Source organism: Propithecus coquereli, unplaced genomic scaffold (genome assembly GCF_000956105.1).
Source record: "Propithecus coquereli isolate 6110/MARCELLA unplaced genomic scaffold, Pcoq_1.0 Scaffold43, whole genome shotgun sequence".
In the NCBI taxonomy this organism is placed as follows: domain Eukaryota; kingdom Metazoa; phylum Chordata; class Mammalia; order Primates; family Indriidae; genus Propithecus; species Propithecus coquereli.
In genome coordinates this window covers 3,803,924-3,828,757 of record NW_012150063.1, presented here as the reverse complement: position 1 = coordinate 3,828,757, position 24,834 = coordinate 3,803,924, and the positions used below count along the sequence as shown (strand labels likewise).

At 37.4% G+C, this 24,834-nt stretch overlaps 1 protein-coding gene and 1 pseudogene across 2 annotated transcripts in view; one reads left to right on the top strand and one right to left on the bottom strand.

Moving 5' to 3' along the window:
- Positions 1-24,834, top strand: part of MTA3 (metastasis associated 1 family, member 3) — a 205,700-nt gene that overhangs the window by 130,005 nt on the left and 50,861 nt on the right. For both annotated transcript variants that reach the window (XM_012653859.1, XM_012653858.1), the window contains exon 9: positions 19,252-19,440. In XM_012653859.1, coding sequence (XP_012509313.1) covers positions 19,252-19,440 — 189 coding nt within the window. The remainder of the gene's footprint in view (positions 1-19,251; positions 19,441-24,834) is intronic.
- On the bottom strand, positions 16,810-17,366 carry LOC105817937 (annotated as a pseudogene).

Below are 24,834 nucleotides of genomic sequence, written 5' to 3'. Positions count from 1 at the left end.
GGGAGGATTGCTTGAGGCCAGGGATTTGAGACCAGCTGTTTTGGGAAAATCCCAGGACCACCCCCCAAACTGAGAGGGAGCTGAGAGACCAAAGAATGATTCAGGTAAGTCCAGCTTGGCAAGTTAGATGAGTTTATTAGAGGTTACTTATAAGGGCGCTTGCTCCTGGGTGGCACAGGAATTTCTTCCACAGGTGCTTCTTGCTAGCAAAATCCCTATCTGCCCACCCTGTGGTGTTGCTGTAGGTCTCTTCCCAGTGAGTAATGCAAAGTTTGTACATTGTATCTTTGCATGTTCAGTGGAAACAAATCACTCAGGCACAGTACCATCATCCACTGTGCTGTCATGCAACCCATGTTATGTTAGTGACGTTACAATTTTCCACTAGGTGGGGATTTTAGTATTACAGTTAGCTAATGGGCACTACAGGATAACCAAAGCAGCTCCGAAGCAGTCAGGGCTGCTTTGAACCGGCCGGCTCTTTCAAGACAGAAAAGTACTGAGGCACTCAAAGTGCTGGGACACCCCCACCCCCCACACCGCCTAAAGTAGTTACTTTGGTACCTGTTTAATTTACTTTGTAGTAATGTTGCTGAGCGCTCCAGGCTAGCACAGTGTTTCTGTTATGTGGTGGGGAACTTGCATTTTTTCCCTCACCAGCTTGGGCAGCATAGCGAGACCCTGTCTCTACAAAAAATTAAGAAATTAGCTGGTTATGGTGGTATGTGCCTGTAGTCACAGGTACTTGGAAGTCTGAAGCAAGAGGATTGCTTGAGCCCAGGAGTTTGAGGCTGCAGTTAGGTATGATGACACCACTTGCACTCAAACCCAGGCGACAGAGCAAGACTGTCTCTAAAAACAAAAAAAAAAGTTGGAGAGTATTTTACCAGAGAAGCAAGAGTATAGATGTATAGATGTCATGTTTGTATGTCATGTTTGTAAGAACTTCCAGAACTACATGGAATCTAATTAAGTACCTACCTGTATAGTTTTTTCTGTTCAAAAAGACTTTTTCTCGATTCTAATATCAATGTTATGCTTATTATGAAAAGTTGAAAGATAGTACAGCAGCAGCCCCCATCTTTGTTCTCCATACCCAGATCAGAATGATCTTACTATTTCATCATTTCCATTTAGCCTTTTTTGTGCATTATAAGCAATAATAGCAAATTACAGAATAGTAAAAAGGATAGTATAATAAAATTCCACATAATGCTGCCTAAAGAAAATGTTAATATTTTAGTTCTTCAGATTTAAAAACTTTTTCCAACCATTAAAGTTAATGTTGAAGTCCCTAATATTCTCTCCTTAGTCCTATTCTTCTTCACCTCTGCCTCCTGTCAAGAGATGGCCACCATAAGAAATCTGCTATAAATCTAGTCTGTTTTTATAGTTCTACTGTGTATTTGTGGATCCAAAAACAGCATAAACATTGTTTTATATGTGCTTAAATTGATTGTGTAACATTTGCCACTTGCCCATTATTGAAATCTAGCCATGTTAGCAAGTACGCCCAGTTCATTCATTTCAACTGCTTTGAATAATATAGTACTTGTAATATTCTTTCATATTATACAACATTATTTGTGTATTCTTTTTTTTTTTTTTTTTTTGAGACAGAGTCTCACTCTGTTGCCCTGGCTAGAGTGAGTGCCGTGGTGTCAGCCTAGCTCACAGCAACCTCAAACTCCTGGGCTCAGGCGATCCTACTGCCTCAGCCTCCCAAGTAGCTGGGACTACAGGCATGTGCCACCATGCCCAGCTAATTTTTTCTATATATATATATTTTTAGTTGTCCAGATCATTTCTTTCTATTTTTTAGTAGAGATGGGGTCTCGCTCTTGGTCAGGCTGGTCTCGAACTCCTGACCTTGAGCGATCCACCCACCTCGGCCTTCCAGAGTATTTGTGTATTCTGTTACCAGTGAACATCTGGAGTGCTTTAAACATTTTTCTTTTGCTGGTACCCATAATGCTACATTGGAAAATTCCAAGACATGTCCCTTTGTGAGTATATATGTGAGCTTTTCAGGGTGTAACTGGAGTGGGAATGCTGATTCAGAGCATAGTGCTCATTTTGAATTAGACCACATGTAGCAAGATTTTTTTGTACACCGTGGTAGAAGTTGATAGTCTCAGAAACAGTTAATGGGGGTTCTCCTTTCTTCATTCATTTCCTTACGTTATCTTCAAAACTTGGTATTTTCATGTGTTTACTAACCTGATGCTTTTTCATTTTAATTTATATTTTCCCAGATACTTAATGAAGTTAAGCATATTTTCATGTGTTTATTGGCTTTTTTCAAGTTTTCTCTCCTTTGTATTTTAGCTTCATAGCCTTTTGTCCTTACTTCACTTGTGTTATTATTTTAAAAGAGTTGTATTTTTTTTTCTTTCTGGCTTTTTAAAACAGCAGAAATTTATTGTCTCACAGTTTTGGAGGCCAAAAGTCCAAATTCACAGTGTCAGCAGGACCATGTTCCCTCTGAAACCTGCAGAGAAGGATCCTTCCCTTGCCTGGCTCCTGATGGTTTGCTGGCCGTCTTTGGTGTTCTTCGCACTGCGCAACTCCAGTCACTCTGTTGTTAAATCTTGTTTTCCCATGTCCTATTTTTTTCTAATAGTTTTGAGATTTTATTCATATTTAGGACTGTAAATCTATCTAGAATTTAATTTTGTGAGTAGAGTGAGGTAGGGATCTAATTTTGTTTTATATGTTTAATCATTATAACACCTTGTATTGAATTCGTTCTTTATGATTTATAATTGTCCTACTATTATATTTTAAGGTCCTGGATATACTTAGGTCTGCTTTTGCACTTTTATTCTATTCTCTTCTGTATTGTTAATCTGTTTATCCCTGTGCAGGCACCACGATTTGATTACTGATAAGACAAGTCTCATGTGAACTTTCTTTTTAATGTAGTTGAGGTTATTTAAAACAAGTTTTATACCCCTTGTCTCCCAAATGTTTTCCCTAACTATATAACATAAATACCTTTTCTTATCATTTATAGGAACCTAGAAAGTTTTTTCCTAATGTTAGGTCATTTTCCCTTGTATAGATAAACTGTTATTTAACCAGTCCCTTTAACACTTTTCTTATAAGATAATGCTTCCCAGATTATGACTCTGGATATGGTCCTTGTTATAGTCCAGCAAATTCCCTCTGGCCTGTTTGAGGAGTGAGAATGGACAGGCTTGTTCCTGAGATGGTACAGAGCTCTTGTACCAACTCAGGATCTCAAGCAGCTGGGCTGACTTGCCTGAAGGTGGGGTTGAGGGGTGCAGAGCACGTGTGTGGGCTTTTGGTTAGCCGCTGCAGCAACTCTCTGCCTCCCACTGCTGGTGACTGTGCAAGACAGCAAGTGAAGTTCATTTGGAAGAGGGCAGACTTTTTAAGATTTGGTATTTGTTTTGTGAGTGAAGGCTATTTTAACAAAAAGCATTTTAAAGAGGACGCTACTTATGTACCTTAATTAGTTTGAATACATTTTATGTGTGTTATCTGTAATACTTGCCTATTGTGCTCCTTTTAGGAAGGTACCTTCATACCTTCCAGTGTTTTTATCTCTTCTGTTTGTTTCCATTAGTGTTTAGTAATTTGGAAGTCACTTTTGTATCACATATATTACTTTAAGTTATTTATTACTGTTACTTTTTTTTAAGCATAAGTAGTTTCTGATGCTCAAGAAATTGTGCTTTGTCATGTTTGTGTAGCTGGTTTCAGAGACAGGATTTGGATTTGTTCTTCTTACTGAGAAGTTCTCTCTGCTCTACCAGATTACCTTTTATACCTACCCTTCTGCTTCAAGCTTGTTAAAATGGCTTGGATTTAAATATCATTATTGTTCTTTCTTTGATTCGGTAGCATTGAAGAAAATATGTTCTTTTGTCTGCAACATTTATATTCCTTTGTTTCCTGCTCAGACTACTCCAGATTCAGCTTTACTTAGACTTTGAAATCCTGAGGCATTTCTATAAAAATGAGTGAGTGTGGTTAAAAATTGATTATTAATATTTTCATTATATGAATTTTGCAGATTGTTTACCAAAAAGAACATACAAAAGGTTGATAGGTTGTTTTGTGCCATTAAATGAAAAATGGATTCACTATTTGGTTGAATTTGGAGCGTCAAGTTCTTAATTTTCTTTCAGTGTTTATGATCCTGTACTGATCACCTTAGTACCTTTCTCCTTAGGTGACCAAACCATGGTCTGAGGCCTCCTACTACAGAGGACAGAGAGGGCAGGGTTGTGGAACTCTTGGACTTGATAACCCTTCCTAGGTGATTCTCTTTGTGACTTTCTTGTGAAGACTACAATAGGCTTTCAGCATTCCTAATCTGACACCTGTTTATCCAGGACAATATATGCCACCTGTCAAATCACCAATAATATTTTGGGAGCAAATAATTAAGCTGCCTGCACATCACTAGCTCTAGCATCTTCACTTTGAGATTTGTTATGAATGTAGCTGAACTGTGAATTTCAAACACTGCTAATCTAAGGTATATAAGATTCATAGTTGTTCAAAACATTGAAGCCATGGAGGCTTCATAGATTTCACCCTTTTTTCATTAAAATATAAAGTGCATTTTGGCTGGGTGTGGTGGCTCAGACCTGTAATTCTAGTACTTTGGGAGGCAGAGGTGGGAGGATTGCTTGAGGCCAAGAGTTCGAGAACAGCCTGGGCGACATAGCAAAACCTTGTCTTTACAAAAAAAAAAGTAAAGTGAATTTTGAACAATGTGCAAAGGAAAAAAATCAGTTTAACCTATATTGATTTCCCTCCCTTCATGGGAACACAATTCCTTGGAACAATGGAAATCCTGAATTGGTTAGTAAGTGGAAGTAAGTTAGTTGGTGACAGTTCTAGCCTGTGACTCCCTGTGTGGTGTTGGCCAGAACAGATTCTGCACCCTCCTGGCTTGAAGAGCAGTATGTTACAAGCATTATCAGGGAGCTATTGCTGGAACAAAGCCTCAGCCCTGGAGGAGTGTAGGTACTGGCTTTTCTCTTTTGCCTGGACTCTGAGGACTAAATAATTTTGGGGGGGGAGGGGTAAGAATAAAAGAGAAAGATGTTTTTGAGTTGTTTGAGGCCTTAGAAATCTAGGATAGACTATTTTATAGGTGATAAGCCCCAGGCACAGAAAGTGAAGTAAATTATATAAGGACTTAACATTTAATTAGTGACACAATCAGAACTAGAAACCTAGGTTTCCTCATGCCAAGTCTGGTCCTAAAAAAGGTCAGGCTGCGTTGATTTAGTAGGGAGGAAATTGCATCCTGGAACACCTCTAATGTCTATATTAGATCTGAATTTGCTGTCTCCTACCCTATGTCCTTTTAGTGGCTTTTAATTGAATGTAGGTAAAAACCCAGATCATTACTCTAGTTAGCAAGACTATGGAGTTTGCCTGGCCTCTGTCTCCAGCCCCTTTGCCTACAAACTCTCCTCTGTGCCCTCTGGACTCCAGGCAGGCTGGATCCCTCCTTTGGCTCCACAGTCTGTGTCCTGCCACAGGACTTTTACATGTTCAGTTCCCTTTGCCCAGGTCTTCTCAGGGCCCCACATAGTTAACGCTTACTTTTTTTTTCTTCAAACCTTGACTAATCCATCAGTTTAGGGCAGGCCACTTACTTTGCGATGTGCTCATATAGAGACCCAGGTATGTAATTAAACATTCATTTTTGTGATTATCTTACTAATGTCTGTCTTTCTCCTTCCCACTCCCCACACAGCAGCTTGTTATATTCATTAGTATAGTGACTGTATCTATTTTTCCTCACCTTTGAATCCCCAGTGCCAAACACAGTACCTGACATATATAGGTATTCACTAAATAGCTAGGAATGAATAAATTAATTTCTATCTCTGGGACATAGGTTCTTATTGCAGTAGGTCATTAGAGTATATTGCTTCTATTCCTTTGTTTTAACATTTTGATAAATCTTTTGTTGAAAGTGTCTTATCACCAAGATTGATGTGTATTTGAATTCTAATTTCATTGTACCACCACAGCTATACACACACAGTCTGAACACTATGAACTGTAGAAAGATTTAAACATATTATGCACGTTTTTTTTTTCTTTTTTAGGAGATAGGGTCTGGCTGTGTTGTCCAGGCTAGACTTTACCTACTGGTTTCAAGTGATCCTCCCAAGTAGGTGGGACTACAGGGCGCTGCTGTGCCCAGCTATGGTGCATAAAAATGTAGTAAAATATACATAACATAAAATTTATCATTTTAACCATTTTAAAGTGTATTAAGGAGATTCATTCTTAAGACAGAATCTATTAAGTAGATTTAGTCTGGCATTAAGTAGATTCACATTGTTATATAACTATCACCACCCATCTATCTCTAGAACATTTTTATTTTCCCAAACTGAAACTCTGTACTGTAACTCCTCATTCCCCATTCCCCTTGGCCCCTAGCCCCAGGCAACCACCCTTCTACTTTCTGTCTCTGAGTTTGCCTACTCTGCATCATATAAATAGAACCATGCAATATTTGTCCTTTTGTCTGTGGCTTATTTTCACTTAGTTTATCTTCAAGTAGTCATGTTGTACCATTTGCCAGAATTTCCTTCCTTATTAATGCTGAGTAATAATCCATTTTATGTATATATCCCATTTTTTTCATCCATCAACAGACACTTGAGTTGCTGCTATCTTTTGGCTATTTGAATAATGCCGCTATGAGCAAGGGTATACAAATGGATATGTTTTTATGATTCTTTAGTTTTTTTCCCCAGGATCTATGGCATATATATGATCCATGTAGCTTTATGCAACTTACTTAACCTACCTATGTCTGAGTCTCCGCACCAACAGTGGGAATAGTAATAAAACCTACTTGCTTTGCTTCAGGAGGATTATGAGTGTGAAAGAAGAGGAAATACAGACATACTCTGTAAGTTGCTGATACATGTAACTAAGGAACAGAACTTAGTGGAAGTGCAGTGGCTCCCCAGAGTGTAGGAACAGTTGAAGCATACGTTGGGCTCTTTTTCTCCAGTCCCTGGTCCTGCGAGGGTCATAGAGCTCTCTGCGACATCAGCTGCCCAGTTGGGCTGGAAGACAACTGATTTATTCAGCAGTTTATATACTTTGATTTAAGGTAATGTTCACAAACATTGAGCTCCTGTAGCTCTTGTAGCCAAATAGAGGCCCCGTTATTACTGGGGAGAAAGCAGGCAGTGCCTCTGAGTCCTGAAAAAGACCTCTGGCACCCCCTTTCTAGCCTCCGGAAAAATGTGTTTCTGAGTTCCTACCTGACATCAACTTGAGGAATAAATGAGATAAAACTTTAAAGTGTTTAGAGCAGTGTCTGCTACAGTATCAGAGCTCAATAAATATTAGTTGTTATTGTTGAGAAGATGATAATGATTCATTTGTCTTTTCTCCCCCCAATCTTTGTTGAATTTCATTTACTGCTGATTTTATAGCCTTATTGATTGTCTGAAAGGAGTTTTATCATGCCATATTTACTGTCATTATCAAATTTCAATATTGTCATTAGGTTATGATTAAGCATACCTTTTAATATCATTATTACAAGGAAGTCACCGTCAGATTTAAAGTGCTTGAACAAAAGACATTTCCTTTAAGATGATAATCTCCTTAAAACAAGCTAAAATTTTTACAATACAAATTTTCCCATCAAGAATAATTTAGACAAGACAATTTATTTTACTGATAAGAGAAAGTTGATTTTAATCAATGATTTTATTCTTCAGATATCAACTCTTTGTAATCATGCACTTCATTCTTTTTATTTGTGAGTTTTAGGGCCTTGTGAGTACTGGGAATTTGAGAATAATTTAGAAGCCACAGCAAAAAATATAAATCTCTTGATTAACATTTTTGGGATCAACTTACATTAAAAAATCTAGCCTTCAAAATTAACATAAAGTTGATGGAAATTCATATTACTTTAAGAAACTCGATTTTATAAAACTTACAGTGGGAACTATTCGTGTTTCCAAGACTATAAAATGAGAATTAGTACTAATGGATACCACTGCAGCAAAAAATGAAACATGAAGTTTTCTTTCCTGCTAAATACATCAGTAAGGCAGTAATAGTCTACATTAGGCACACTTCTTTTTGTCTGATGATCTATTACAGATGAATATGGAGACACTGGGGACTGTCCTAGGAGAAGTGTTTGTGTGTGTTACAGTCTATTTATCCATCATTTTCATTCAAATTTAAGCTTTAATGAGTATCTTTTATTTTTCTTTTTGGTAAATACAATCTTACTTTAGTGTGTGTCCCATGAATTTAATACTAATATAGGAAACATCACAAAAGCACTATAGATTTGAACTTGGGAGAAATCTGATGAAAAAACTTTTAGCAACTTTGTCTAGGTTTATTGGTAAAGAGATTTAGATGTACAAGTGTGAGTTAATGAAGGCTTGTGGTTATAATTTAAGATTTTTCTTTGTGTAATTCGAGAAATTTTACAAAAATGGTATAGACTTCCTGTGTTCCCTTCATCCAGATTCCTCAGTTACCATTTTACCACATTTGCTTCATCATTCTTTCTCTTGATCATCAAAAGACAAAATTACAAGTTTAGTTGAAAGATCTAATTGGCTTCTATTTATTCTGTTTACCTGTAAAGTAGGACGAGTGTTCCCATGAGCTGAGCACAGGAGATTGACTTTATAGACAGAAAAGGGGTGAAGAAAATCAGAAACAGGGAAGAAAAAGTGGATTGGTTGTTGCAAACTTATTTTCCTTATAGGGTTGAGAGGACTTTCTTACCATGCCTGCCCAGGTAAAGTAGACCCTTTCTAATTGGTTACTGTGAATCTCCTGTTCACTTTGATTACTTAGCACTGAGCACAAGTGACTGCATTCTAGTGTGGTCTGGTCTGTGGGGCCTATTGCAGGAGCTCAGTCCAAAATAATGGCATCCCATAAACAATATACATTATTGTTTCTGAGCAGTTCGAAAGTAAGTTTCAGAATGGATGTCCCTCTACAGCTAAATATTTGTCGGCATATTTCCCCAAAAAAAAAAAAGTCCAAAAAACAAAAACAAGGATATTCTCTTATATTACCACAGTACAATTGTCAGACTCAGAATATTAACATTGTTATGGTCCTGTTATCTAGAGGCTTTATTCAGATTTGCTAGTTGGCCCAGTAATGTCCTTAATAACAAAAGAAAATAATTTTTCTGGCCCAAGATCTCTGTATGAATCACTTGTGACATTTAGTGGCCATGTCTCCTTCAATCGTGAACAGTTTCTAAGTCAGTTTTTGTCTTTCACGACCATAGCATTTTGAAAGCGTATAGGCCATTTATTTCATAGAATATCCCTCAATTTGGGTTGTAGTTTTAATTTTATTTTTAATTAGAATACGTTGTTATTATACAAAGTCCATTTGGTGAGTTATGTCAGTCTAGGAGATTATACATTTCCCCAGAAGTTTCAAATTTATTAACATAATTTTTCATACTTTTTAATTAAACGGTTGTTATATTTGTAGTTACAAATAGCTTTTCATTCCTTTTATTGTTTATATACATCATTTCCCACTTTGTTCTTGATAGTTTTGCCTGAGGTTTCTTTTGCATTAGTTATCTAAAAAGAATGAGGTTAAAATTTTGTTGGTTTGCTTTCTTGTTTTTTTTTTTGAGACAGAGTCTCACTCTGTCACCCCAGCTATAGTGCCATGGTGTCATCTTAGCGCTCACAGCAACCTCAAACTCCTGGGCTCAAGTGATCCTCCTTCCTCAGCTTCTGAGTAGCTGGGACAACAGGCTCACGCCACCATGCTTGGCTAATTTTTTCTATTTTTAGTAGAGGTGGGGTCTTGCTCTTGCTCAGGCTACTCTCGAACTCCTGAGCTCAAGTGATCCTCCCACCTCAGCCTCCCAGAGTGCTAGGATTACAGGCATGAGCCACTGCGCCTGGCCTTTATTATATGTTTTCTAGTTAATTTTTAATTTTTTATTGTTTTCTGCCTTTTACTTTTCTTTGCGTTTACTCTGGTACTCTTTTTCTGGATTTTTAAGACCGTTTTTTTAGTTCATTAGATTTCATTTGTCATCTTTTTCATTATAAATGTTTAAGATTGTAAATGTCCCTCTAATTATTACCTTGGCTGTAACTCATATGTTCTGGTATGTAGTATTTTTATTATTATTTGGTTCTAAGTATTTTCTAATTTACTTGATAATTTTTTATTCTACCTGTGAGTTAATTTTCATTGCCTGTAGTGTTGTGGTCAGAGAATGTGTATGCTACCAATTCTTTTAATATATTGAGATTTCCTTTATGGCCTAGAACAGGATTCTCCCCAATATTTTGCTCCCTAGGTCTGACTCTGGCAGCATCAAGGTCTGATCCTTGTCACATCAGCCTAATAAAAAGGAACCTTTCTATTTGGCTCTATTCCCCCTTGTAGCAATCTAGATAATACCCTCAAGGTAAAGGCCAAGGTGAATATGAAGCTCACCTTTCATACTTCCTTTCCAGACGGATGATAGCCTCTCCTTGCCTGCACTGGGTGGTTCTCCAGTGGCTTCGTATAGTTGTTCTTATATATTTTTCTGGTTTGTGCCTAGAATCACAACCAGCAAGGAAGAACTTGTAGTTCTGCCCATGGTAAGTTTGGAAATGACATCTAGGGCCATGAGGTCCTCATGGCCTATTGTCCACTCTAGCTTTCTTGTGATAATAATCAAAAGGTATAAGTACACACAAAAACATGGCTCACCTTGTCTTGTAGGTTGAATAAATGACAACTAGTCTTAACAAATTTGTTGATGATGAGGGGTTTTGTTTTTACTATACATTGAAGCAAAAATTGAAATTGGATGGCACACTTCTCTTTTATATATAAATTTTGCCTTTGTCAGTTTGAGGTTTACTCATGAGAGTTTATATTCACCTTCCGCTTGGAAAAAACCACCACATACTCATTAGTTTTAAAATAATATGGTGTTCTTAATGCTGTAAGTTGTGGTGGAGGTATACATGTAAAGTTTTTATAAAATTGTAACAACCGATCAATGTGTATGGTCCCTGAATTATGATGATTCAACTTAAAATTTTTCAGCTTTTTTACAATGAGTTCATCAGAGTATTAAGTATATTTTCGGCTTAACAATACTTGTGACCTACAGTATGTTTATTGGGATGTAGCCCCATTGTAAGTCAAGGAGCATCTGTAGTTGGTATTGAATATAGTATATGTGTATCAGTTAGCTGTTGTTATAATAAGGCTGCATGTTACAGGTTGGGTTCTCTGGGAACCATATTCTGATGGTGGTTTTCATGTAGGAAATTCATTAAGGAGTATCCTTGGGATCAACACCGGTGCAAGAAAAGTGAAGGAAGCAGGAATAGTTAGTGGGAGAAGGTGGGCTATGATACAGTCTGAATGAATGTCTCAGTTGATTCCATGTGGTACACTAAATGTTTGTCCCAAATCAGGATGCAGGGCTCAGCCATACCCCTGCGTCGTTGGATACAGGCTGCTCAGGATGGGACTATGGACCTTGGGTGATGATTCTTTGTTAAATTGAGATAATTCTAAAGATGACCAACAGCCGAAGAGTGTCTGCTCATAGCATGTTTGGCCGCTGGGTGAATTAAGTTCTTTATTCTCATAGAGGAAAACACAATATCCATTACACTGCCCCACATTTCAGTGGCTTATAACAACAAGCATTAATTTCTCATCCACTCATCTGCAGATTATTTAGGATTCTGCTGAACTAGACTGGACTGATGTAAGTTGCCAAGCTATAGGTCCAGATCTGCTTATCTTTCATTCTCTCTGGACAAAAGTCAGTAGCACAAGAGGGCAAGGCCAAATGTGCAAACACATGTCAAGGCTCTTTTACGTCACATATCTTAACATCCTATTGCCAGCAAGTCACATGGCCAAGCCCAACATCACTGGGGTGAAAGAATACTCTTCTGTGGAGGTCCAGAGGAGGGAGTGAATATTTGCCTAACAATAGTCCAGTCTACTCTAGTGTGATTCTGTTTAATGAACCAAAGATGAGAATTCCACTGCCAAAATTTCCTTGTCAGTCTTTCTCCTAAAATATTTCTATTTGTCATCTCCATCTGTTATGAATGAGATGAAATGTGACAACACCTTCACTGCTTTTTGGCAGAGAGAACAGCTTGTGCTAGGTTTTAGAATTTTTTTTTAAAATTTAGATTTGAATGGATCTTGTAGTGTATATCTGTGTCTCTATTGAAAAGATGCTATCTTTGCAAAGTATTTATCTGGAAAGAAGACTTTCAGGTTTTTTTGTGCTTAATTTTAAAATTCTTTTTCTTATGTTAAATTGAGGTATACATATGGTAATATGTATAGAGTGCCCTACACTTTGTTTCTCAGCTTATAAGTTTTTATATGTGCTTATATCCATGTAACTACCTAAAGGATATTGCCAGTATTCCAAAAGCTTCCCTCATGTCCCTCTCTAGGTAATACTCCTCCTTCCAAGGTAATCACTATTCTGATTCCTCTCACAATTGATTAATTGTTTCTTTTATCAAACTTGTCTGGCTCTTCAAGTTTTTATTATCTTACCGATAAACTATAAGTCATTGGTTATATGTCAACTACTATGTCTTTTCTTAGCTTATTTCCTTTACCTAGTTACATTTTCTTTACTGGATTTTGTCTCTTCTGTTATAAAAACTGTAAACTTTATGTTTTACTTAAAGCTTTTAAGGGTAGAGTTAGACTATAAAATTCCATTCAAAAGAAACTTCTGTATGTGTCAGAAAGATGGGGTTCATACGGACTTCTAGCACATAATGTGAGTCTTTGATTTCCTTTGTGAAGTTGATCATCAATTTTAGCAGAATTATTTCCCAGGAACTCCACAGTGTACACACCTGATGGGATGTTTATTTTCTACACATACTATTTGGTACTGTACTCTACTCTGGGCTGTGGTATAAATGTGGGCTTTGGAGGTTCCATGTCTCCTGGTCAGCTGTAAGTCTGACCTATTCTTTCTCATTTGATTTGGGCCACAGTACAGGAGCTCTTCCAAAAGCAAATGCTTCCTTCCCTGTTCAGTAACACAGACACAGTCCATGAAGAACAGAACCTTTGAAACAACATATATAATCACTTGAGATTCATGTCATAATTACTTTATAAAAGCTAAGGTATTATTTTGGGTCTTTGAAGCTTTATTAGGTAACAGCCCATCGTATTTAGATTGTTGATTTTGTGATCTTTCTGTCTTTTGAACATAGGCATTTAAGGATATGAATTTTCTTCTTAGGACTGCTTTTGCAGAATCCCACAGATTTTGGTAACTTGTGTCCCCTTTGTCATTTAGTACAAAAAATCTTTTGATTTCCATCTTAATTTCCTCCTTGACCCAATAATCACTTGGCAGTAGGTTGTTTAATTTCCATGGCTTTGTGAAGAGTTGATTGTTTCTGTTGGAATTGATTTCTAATTTATTCCATTGCGGTCTGAGAAGATACATGGTATAATTTCTATTTTTTAAATTTGTTGAGACATGTTTTGTGGCCTAGGATGTGATCAGTCTTAGAGAATGTTCCATGAGCTGATGAGAAGAACATATATTCAGTAGTTTTGGGTACAATGTTCTGTAAATGTCTGTTAGGCCCATTTGTTCTAGAGTCCTGTTTAAGTCCATGGTTTCTTTGTTTATTTTCTGTTTGGAGGATCTGTCCCATTCTGTCAGTGGGGTGTTGAAGTCCCCAGCTATTACAATGCTACTGTTTATCATTTTGTTTAGATCAAGTAGGATTTGCTTTATGAAACTGGGTGCACCTGCGTTAGGTGCATAGCTCCATCATCATTTTAAAAAGTGCCTCTAAGAATAGCATTTTCATTCATCTAACATGAATAAGACAGAAAATCCATTCGTGCTTTGAGTGGTTGGTGTAATAATCAGCTGAGAAAAATAAATTTAATTCTGTGACTTTGGTTTTAGAGCACCTGTTAATTATAAAAAATTACTTTATCTCTTGAGGAATTTCAGCATCATAGGTAATTTGCATAATTATTTTTTATTCTATTCTATTCCATTATTTATTTATTTATTTATTTTTTGGAGACAGAGTCTCTCTCTGTTGCCCCAGCTAGAGTACAGTGCCATTATCATAGCTCACTGCAACCTCAAACTCCTGGGCTCATGCGATCCTCCTGCCTTAATCTCTGGAGTAGCTGGGACTACAGGCACATGCCACCACACCTGGCTAATTTTTCTACATTTTTGTGGAGATGGGGTCCGGCTCTTGCTCAGGTTGCTCTCGAACTCCTGAGCTCAAGCTATTCTCCCACCTTGGCCTCCCAGAGTGTTAGGATTACAAGTATAAGCCACTTTGCCTGGCCTAATTTGTATAATTATTGATTTTTGAATGCCATTTCATCTTTTAGTTTTGTTATCTATTGCAAATTGAGGAATTAAAAAAATAATAATTTATGGAAATATGTTATTAATTGAAGGGATTACTAAATGCTGTTGATCTTTCTTGTCATTTTCATAGGTCACTTATTAAAAAACAGTAATTATAGGCCAGGCGTGGTGACTCACACCTGTAATGCTAGCACTCTGGGAGGCCAAGGTGAGAGGATTGCTTGAGCTCAGGAGTTTGAAACCAGCCTGAGCAAGAGTGACACCCATCTCTAGTAAAAATAGAAAAATTAGCCAGGTGTGGTGGCACACACCTATAGTCCCAGCTACTAGGGAGGCTGAGGCAGGAGGATCCCTTGAGCCCAGAAGTTTGAGGTTGCAGTGAGCTGTGATAATACTGCTGCACTCAACCCCAGGTGAGAGAGTAAGATTCTGTCTCCAACCAAAAACAACAAAAAACCCAATAATTACAGCAGTCCTCCTTAACCACAGGGGATATGTATGGTTCCAAGAGCCCCCCAGCGGATGCCTGCAACTGCAAATGGTACCAAACCCTGTATATATGGTGCTTCCTCTTACACACCCTACATATTATAAAGTTTAATTTATCAATTAGGCACAGTAAGAGATTAACAACAATAATGATAAAATAGAACAATTATAAAAATATATTGACATAAAAGTTACAGTGTGGTCTCTCTCTCAGAGTAGCTTATTGTACTTTATTCACCTGTTTTCAGACTGTAATTGACAGTGGGTAACTGAAACCACAGAAAGCAAAATCATGGATGACGGTGGACTAATGTGTTAATTTCAGTGATGACGTATAAGTGTATAAAAGTGTATACAACACCTAAACTGCAGGTTCTGTCTAGTAGGTTAGCTATAGAGATTAGCTGGTTCAGAAATTTGCAGAGCATAAGCAAAGAATCAAGGTCAGTTCTAACATTTTTGCAACTCCTGCTGCAGAAGAGTGAGAAGAAAATCGCTTGAAAGTTGAAAGTTATTGTTCCATGGTTGTGACACATACAGCAAATTACTACACATGGTCAGTGGCCTAAGCTGTGATTATAACTAGGAAATTGATCATGAAGTCCCTCCTTGCTTTTGTTTTGTAGAATCCAATGATTTAAGTGAGATGTCAACCAACCCTTGTTGAAGCAGTTAGGTACTGTACCTAAACACGTCTATGTGTTCTAAATACTGCCTTGATCTCTGTCAAAAAATTCATATTCTATACCCTTATTTAATGTCTTAGTTAATGTATCATAGTGTATATATTAGTATATTTTTGATGGATACTTTTGGTGATAATTTTTCTTTAATAGATATTAGTTGGTATTTGAGCTTATTTTGTGCTCTTGTACTAGTATGGAATGTTCTGCAGTCCCCTATAAGATATTTAGGGATCACTTGAAAGTGAAAACATTTTTTCTATACAAATGAGAATATGGCATTCTACCATTTAAAGACCTTTCACATACATTCTTATTTGACCCTCACAAGAACCGTGTCAGATGGGCAACACAGATATTCTTCTCATTTAACAGATGGGGAACGTGAATCTCAGAGCAGTTAACTGATGTGCCCAATAATTTGTATTAATGTCAGTCTTTGGCCTAAAAATTCAGCACTCAGTTTCCTCTTCTACTTGCCCTACCTACTTCACAGGAATAATGATGATAAAGTGAATTCAAGGCTAGACAAATACTTTTGGCGGGGGGAGCACTGTGTAATTGTATTTACAGCTATAATTTTCCATGGTATGTGGCTCATTCGCCTTCTCCTCCCAGCTTGTGTGTGAACCCAGAGTTATATATTGCCTCCGTTCTGTGCTCTACTAAGTAAAGCAGGGAGAACAGTGTGATCCTGTTTAAAGTTATATAAATTGCAATCAGGGTAACTGCTGTTATTAAGCCAATTGAAAAACAACACAGAAAGGCCAGTGTGCAACTCATATACAGTAATGCACAGAGCAAAACAAGGCAAGAATATCAGATAAGACATGGTTGTATAGTAGGAAAACGTGGTGTCAGGATTCAAGCTGACACACATGAACACGCAGTTACCTAAGGCAAAGTGGTGGCAAAGAAGAGTTATTTGTTCTGCATTATGTAAACAAGAGCAGAAGATTCATGGGAACCCATGCAAAAGCATCTTATGTCACACAGATCTCTCCAGCTGCCTGCAGGGGATATAAACAACAGTGACATCTTCATTTTAAAGAATGCTGGATAAATATTAATGTATTTTTTCAAGTTTAAAAAAAAAAGAATGACTACTTGTGCTCATATTCTGAACTACATCAAAGTAGCCCATGCTAAATTTCCTTGGATAAAATACAACCAGTACCACAGTTCCCAATCAAACTAACAAAATAGAATGTCTTTTTAGGTAAGGAATTATGTTTAGATGGTCACGTTCAGTTTTTTTTCAGGGTTTACTTTGAATTCTCCTGCTTTAACACCAACGAAGGTTATATTGAGTTTTTATTGGTGATTCTAAGTATATGTGTTTATAACAGTTAAACTTTGATAGGTGAATTTAACATATTAAAAGACTTGTATGGCATCCGTTCAGAAAAGAGCACATAATATACAAACTATTCAAGTTATACAAAACCATTTTTCTGTGTGTTTTCAACTGAGAAGAATCCTGTTTAGCACACTTTTCCTCCTGAGGTGGTTCATACTGAGCAATATTTGCTTTCAGTTTTTTATTTTCTTCTACAGTAGCTTCATATTTCTCTTTCATTGCTACCAATTCCAGGTGAAGTAGCTCTATTTCTGGGTTTTCCGATAGCAGCTCCTAAGTGATGCTTTCAAAAACCTAAACCACTATTAGGTTTCTCTAGTTCTTCATGTAAGGCTACCAGCACCTCAGTCAGCATGTCTAGCTACCCAGACTTCTCCAAGTACCTCTGGAACTGCTTGTGCATTGAGTCGGCAGCTTTGTAATGGGTCATGGTTACAGCTGCAGTGGCTTAGCTGACACCCGAGACCTTGACTGGTGGGCTTGGAGCAGCAGTGCTCATGCCAAAAGCTAGATTTTTAAGAGATCTGTTGTTGCATAGAAGCAATAATCCCCATTTGAGATTTTTTTTTTTTTTTTTTTTTGTTGAGACAGAGCCTCACTCTGTTGCCTGGGCTAGAGTGTCGTGGCTTCAGCCTAGCGCACAGCAACCTCAAACTCCTGGGCTCAAGCGATCCTCCTGCCTCAGCCTCCCAGGTAGCTGGGACTACAGGCATGTGCCACCATGCCCAGCTAATTTTTTCTATATATATTTTTAGTTGTCCAGATAATTTCTTCCTATTTTTAGTAGAGACGGGGGTCTCACTCTTGCTCAGGCTGGTCTCGAACTCCTGACCTTGAGGGATCCACTCGCCTCGGCCTCCCAGAGTGCTAGGATTACAGGCGTGAGCCACCACTCCCGGCCGAGATATTTTTAATAAATAGCAGGAGATACTTTGTGTAAAAGGTGCAAAACTTGATGTTCATGTGTTAGAAGTTCTGGGCGATGGGAGGGAAGAAAGCAGAACTAGTTCTCACTTGGGTAAGGATTTGATCACTTTGCTAACCAAATCTTCATGATACTCATGTGCTTATCTGGGACACAGGCAGAGATGACTGTCCTGTTTTGCAATTTTCCTGCTATACATACAAGTGTATGTTCATGCTATGAATGAATCGCTTTCTCTCCAGTAGGAAAAAAATCAAAGGTTTTTCAAAACTTTGCAGACGTTATGCAATTTTGAAACCTAGTTTATTCATTACACTAATTGGATGAAAATGCTTTTTAAGTAAGTTAGACATCAGGTACTTTTGCAAAAAGCTAATTATATGCCCTAGTCTATCTTTTCTCCTTTTATATTACTCTTCAGATCACTGTCCCTTAAAATGTATAAAAAGCCCACACCAGCCTAGCTGTTCCAAGCAAGCCTGGCCACTTATTCTTAGTCTTCCAAAATCTCAACCAAGTTATCATATTTAACATGGACATGTAATTTTGTTTTGTCTATTCAATATGTGTGTGTAATACTGTTTTGTCTTAACCATCATATTCCACTCTGTTGTTTTCTTTCCCTCTCTCATTCTTAGTACATCCTTCTCTTAATCCAACCTGAAAATATTTTTTGTCACTCTATGATACATAATGTATATATTTTTTTCTGGCCCAGGGAAGCTATGCCAACCTTGCACAATAGCCAAAGCAACTTTAGTGTTTTTAACCAAAAGGTGGTGAAATTTACTGGGTTCCCAATTTAATAATTTCAGTTTCTATGTCTTCATAGTTAGGTTGCCATAACAAATGGATGCATTTTTAAAAACACATACCTTAGGCCGGGCATGGTGGTTCATGCCAGCAATCCTAATACATTAGGAGGCTGAAATGGGAGGATTGCTTGAGGCCAGGAGTTGGAGACCAGCCTTAGCAACATAGTGAGGCTTATCTCTACAGAAAAAGGAAAAATTAGCAGGGCGTGGTGGCGCACGCCTGTAGTCCCAGCTACTGGGGAAGCTGAGGCAGGAGGATTGCTTGAGCCCAGGAGTTTGAGGTTGCAGTAAGCTATGAGGACACCACTGCACTCTAGCTTGGGCAACAGAGCAAGAACCTGTCTCAAAAATAACAATACATACCTTAAAAGGTACAAATAAACATTTTCTTAAAGTAATAACTGATATTTTAATTATTTAGTAACCTGTTTAAATTTTTCTTAATTTTGTTTTTAAAAAAATACTGCCTAAGTGTATTAGGTACATAATGAATTTTGGTGTTTCTCTTCTAAAATAATCTAGCAAATTTGCATTTCTGGTTGATGTTTTCTGTTCACTTTGTTTCTTTTCTTTAGTTTCATGCTATGGATACATTGTATAGACACAGCTATGATTTGAGCAGTGCCATTAGTGTCTTAGTACCACTTGGAGGACCTGTTTTATGCAGAGATGAAATGGAAGAATGGTCAGCCTCTGAAGCTAGCTTATTTGAAGAGGCACTGGAAAAATATGGCAAAGACTTCAATGACATACGTCAAGACTTTGTAAGTAGAAAATTGTGAATAAAATAAAATGTTGGGGTGGGAATATTTTAATCTGTTTTAGAAATCTGGTAAACCATATAGATCTTATTTAGCAAGTCTGTGACTTAGTGATTCCAAGTCTGCCCACAATGGAATGAAGACTAGTCTTGTAAAGGGAGAAACTGATGATTTTTCTGGGGAGTAGACCTTGTCTCAAAAAAAAAAAAATTTTTTTTTACCTAGTTTTATTTAGGTATAATTGACAAATAAAAATTGTATATATCTATTTGCTTTATAGGTTTTCAATCTTTGAATTTTTTTAATCATATACGGTGTCCTACTTATATTTTTTATTATTTAAAAAATTTTTCCCCAGCTTTATTGAGGTATAATTAATAAATAAAAATTATATATATTCAAGCTATACAGTGTAATGATTTGGTATACATATGCATTGTGAAATGATTACCACAATTAAATTAACACAGTCATCACCACACTTAGTTACCCAACAAGTCTGCATGTGTGGTGAGAACATTTAAGATCCGCTCTCCCTGTTTAAATACTAGGTAATCTTGTCTACTATATTTTGTACTTTCTTTTTTCTTTTTCCTTATGGACTTACTGTCTTTAGTTAAGCTTACAATCCCTTTGAAATGACAAAATTTCTTTTTGAGAAGTTCATAAGTAGCTTTCTATAGAAGTCATCCTTTATTTTTTTTAAAATTATGAAAATAGTCTTTATAGACTATTGTGTATTTGATGTGAGCCAATATCCTGCTTTCTATGTTGTTGCATTTTTTTAAACTATTTTTGGCACAAAATTATTACTTTTCAATATATGTTGATACATTAAATTCCAAACACAGTAATTAAAGCCGTTAGTGTTACTGATGTTTGTTCTTCTGGCAAAACTTCATTCATACCCAAATTGTTATATGCCATAATTTAAATTTGTAGGATGCACAGCTGAGAATTTAAAATGCCTTGGTGATATTTAGCTTCAGATGGTCAGAATAACATAACAATAAAATGTTGTTAATACAACAGTTATTAGTATAATAGAGTTGTATCACTACATAGAAATTGCAAGAACAAAACCTCTTAAAGACCAAAATCTGCAGGTCTAATAAAGAAGTAGAAGATATCAAACACTAAAGGGAAACTACCTTCCCCTGCACTGAGTGTGACACCCTCATTTGATGTTCTAGTGATGTTTATTGAGCACCTGTAACATGCCAGGCCCTCAGGTAGGCAGTAGGCATGCAACGGAAATTTAATGTGGTCTGTACTTCAGGGAATTAGTTCATAGTCAAAATCAAGAGATTGAAAGGCAATACACCCGTGTAAAATAATAATGTAATTATTTCTGTCAGTGGAAAGCATAATTGGAGTATTGGGAAGAATTAGTTGTGCCAGTCAGATTGGGAGAGGCTTCCCAGAGTTAACTGACATTTTAGCTGGATCTCTCATGGCAAAGGGAGAAAACAGCAGATGGCAAAGTATAAACTGAGGCATGGAATTGGCAGACAGCATTCGTGGGCACTTACAGGATTGGAGAGATAACTGTCAATGCTAGGCTGGTGCAATGTACTGGGACATAGAGGCTGACATTGGTATGGGGTAAAATTACTATATGAAAATGAGTATAACAATAATAATACTGTTAAATGGGCTTTTTTTTGTTAACCTTCGTGATCTAAGAAAATTCTTATAAATTTGTACTGAGGTTTGTCTTTTGTTCTACTCTAGCTTATTTGAGTAGAAGGCTTATTGAAACATTAAGTACTAGGGAATGTGAAAAACAGATTTTAGACTGGGCTTCCAAGAATGACTCCGAAAGTCACATTTCAGCATGGGCCAACGAAGGATATCGCCATCCCCACTGTGATTAGAAACCTAACTGCCGAATTGGGTTGCTGCCACTCTACCTCTGGCTCCAAGATGCTCTGTCTCTGCCTTGATCCCTACCAGCAGGGTACTTATAGTACCAAATCTATCTCTCCTCCCAGTGTATCTATGGTACAGCCTAGATTATGTCCAGAATCTTAAATACAAAGGAGTATGGGAAATGTGGATTTTGTTTTATTTTATTTTATTATTTATTTATTTTGAGACAAGGTCTCACCCTGTTGCCTGGGCTAGAGTGCACTGGCATCCTCATAGCTCACTGCAGCCTCCAATTCTTGGGCTCAAGCGATCCTCCTGCCTCAGTCTCCCGAGTACCTGGGACTACAGGCACGCACCACCAGGCCTGGCTAATTTTTTTATTTTTTTGTAGAGATGGAGTCTCACTGTTGCCCAGGCTGGTCTCAAACTCTTGGGCTTAAGCAGTCCTCCTTCCTCGGCCTCTCCAAGTGCTAGGATTACAGGCATGAGCCACCAAGCCTAGCCGAAATGTGGATTTTAACTCTGCAGACGGTTCTCTAGAACATGGTTAGGATACTTGTTGATGAGCCAATCCACGTTAGATTTGTTGTACTTTGGAGACTGGACTTGGCCACCGGTGTCAAAAAACTTAAAATAAATAAGATAGACTGTCAGGATGTTAACTGCTCAAAGAGTTTTGTGTTTTTTGTAGTAGTGGGTGTTTTTAAACTTATTATCTCCTCCCTTCCCCCCATACTTGAAAAAGTAGTATATATAAACCTAGTATAATAGAAAACAAAATACATGTAATTATATTTCCTATAATTCTATCCCAGCTGCATGATGTTGTTTGGGGTACTATATTGCTCTTAGATAGTATGACGTGAATTTTTTTTTTTCTTACGACATGAATTTTTAAAAATTTTTAAGTTTCTATTAGAAATTATCTAGTATCATATGCAACAAAAACTGTCCTGGGCCTCCTCCCCTCCAATACTTGACCTTTACCTGAGCACTGAGCAACTGTATCATAATGGCCAGTTTTTAAAGTTGTTTCACTACCCCAGAATAATCACTGTTATTTTCTACTTCCTATATACCGGTTTTCTTATGTGAATATATATTGTGAGTTTGTATATTTAAAAACAAATTGAGTACATATTCAGATACATATATTTTTGTGTTTAATGCTTAGTGATAGTGTTATTCCAGAAGCTTAATTCAACTTATTTTTTAATTTATACACAGTAAAATTCACTCTTTTTGGTGTATAGTTCTATGAATTTTTGCAAATGCATACTTGTGTAACCATCACCACAATCAAGACACAATGCAGTTTCTTTACCCCTCCCCCTGAGGTCTCCCCCTTTATAGTCAATCCCTACCCCAGCCCTAACCCCTAACAACCATTGGTTTATTCTCCATCCCTATAGTTTTGCCTTTTTCTGAATGCTGTATAAGTAGAATCATGTAGTAATGTGTAATTTTTTTTTTTTTTTTGAGACAGAGTCTCACTGTGTTGCCCAGGCTAGAGTGCTGTGGCATCATCCTCGCTCACAGCAACCTCAAACTCCTGGGCTCAAGCGATCCTCCTGCCTCAGCCTCCCGAGTAGCTGGGACTACAGGCATGCGCCACCGTGCCCAGCTAATTTTTTCTACATATTTTTAGTTGTCCAATTAATTTCTTTCTATTTTTAGTAGAGACGGGGTCTCGCTCTTGCTCAGGCTGGTCTCAAATTCCTGAGCTCAAACAATCCGCCCGCCTCGGCCTCCCAGAGAGCTAGGATTACAGGCGTGAGCCACCGCGCCCAGCCTGTGTAATCTTTTTATTTTGGCTTCTTTCATGTTATATAATGTGTTTGGTATTCATCAGTGTTGTTGCATGTATCAGTAGTTCATTTTCATTACTTAATATATTGTTCCGTTGTGTGCAATGTACCAGTTTGTTTATTCATTCACCTTTTGAAGGACATTTAAGTCGTGTCTGGTTTGTGGTGATTATAGATAAAGTTACTGTAAACATTTGCATCCTGGTTTTAGAATGAACATAAGTTTTTATTTCTCTGGTGAACAATAGCAGTGAGGATTGCTTCACCTTGCTATATAACCCTATGTTTAACTTCCTAAGAAATTGCCTGTGTTAACTTGGTAACATATTTGTGTAGCTAAGCTGAACTACATTTTCCAAAATTCCTTTCCCATTAGGGTGGGCAGCAAGAGAAATTCTTGTGCAAGATTTAGAGAGCAGAAATGAAGTGGTAGTCATTTTTGCAGCTCGTACATGTTGTCATTTATCTGCTGGCTCACCTTGTTGGCATGAGGCAGTGGTGGGACTGCAATAGCTCTGTCTTCCCCAGGATCTTCCCTCAGCTTCTCTGACTTCGGGGCAAAGGGTGTAAGTGTATGTGTGTGCATGTGTCTGTTTAGCATCATGAAGAGAGGCCTTGGCTTCTGCAGGACACCCATGCCATCAGGGTCAAAGGCAGTGATTACCAACAAGGGGTTTTTCTGTCCTTGTGGGCTCCAGCTTGAGCTTGTGGGTTTCTACTTGTTCTGGCTTCCCCCACTTTTATATCCAGCTTCCCCCACTTTACATCCAGCTTCCGCTCCAACTACTTGCCTTGTGTATTCTAAGCTCTGGCAATCAGGTGCAAAGACAGCCTTACAGAGACTGTTTACCTAGCTTCTGTAATTGCATGAGGTTAAATCCTTGTAACAAATTCTTCGTTAAAAATAAAGATTAAAAGTAAGTGAATAAATTAATATGTCTTAGTGGTCCTGTTTCTCTGGTTGAATCCTGACTGATAAACTGTTTTCCAAAGTGGCTGTACCATTTTGCATTCCACCTAGCAAAATATGACTGTTTCAGTTTCTTCACATCCTCACTAGCACTTGTTATGGTCATTTTTTAAAAGCCATTCAAATAGGTTTGTAGTAACATCTCATTGTGGTTTTAATTTGCATTTTCCCTAATGACTAATGATATTGAGCTTCTTTTCCTGTGTTTTATTGCCATCATGTGTCTTTGGTGTAAAATATGTGTGCATATCATTTGCCCATTTTAAAATTGGGTTATTTACTTATGATTTTGAGAGCTCTTTATGTATCTTGGATTCAAGGTTTTTTATCACATTTTCTCCCAATCTGCAGCTTTTATATATTTACCTGGTATTCTGCAGCCATTTCAACCTCATGCAGTAGTCATAGTAGGTTTTTTTGTAGATTCTTTGGGACTTTCTACATAGATGATCATGTTATCTGCAAATAAAGACAGTTTGTTTTTAATTTCCCATCTGTGTGCCTTTTATTAATATTTCTTTTTCTTGCTTTATTGCACTGGCTAAGATCTCCAATACAGCGTTGAAAAGAAGTGGTAAGGCAACATCCTTTCCTTTTTCCTGATCTTAGGAGGAAATTATTCATTCTTTCACTTATGTGTGAGATCAGCTGTACATTTTTTTTTAATATACCTTTTTTTTTTTTTTTTGAGACAGAGTCTCGCTCTGTTGCTTGGGCTAGAGTGCCGTGGCGTCAGCCTAGCTCACA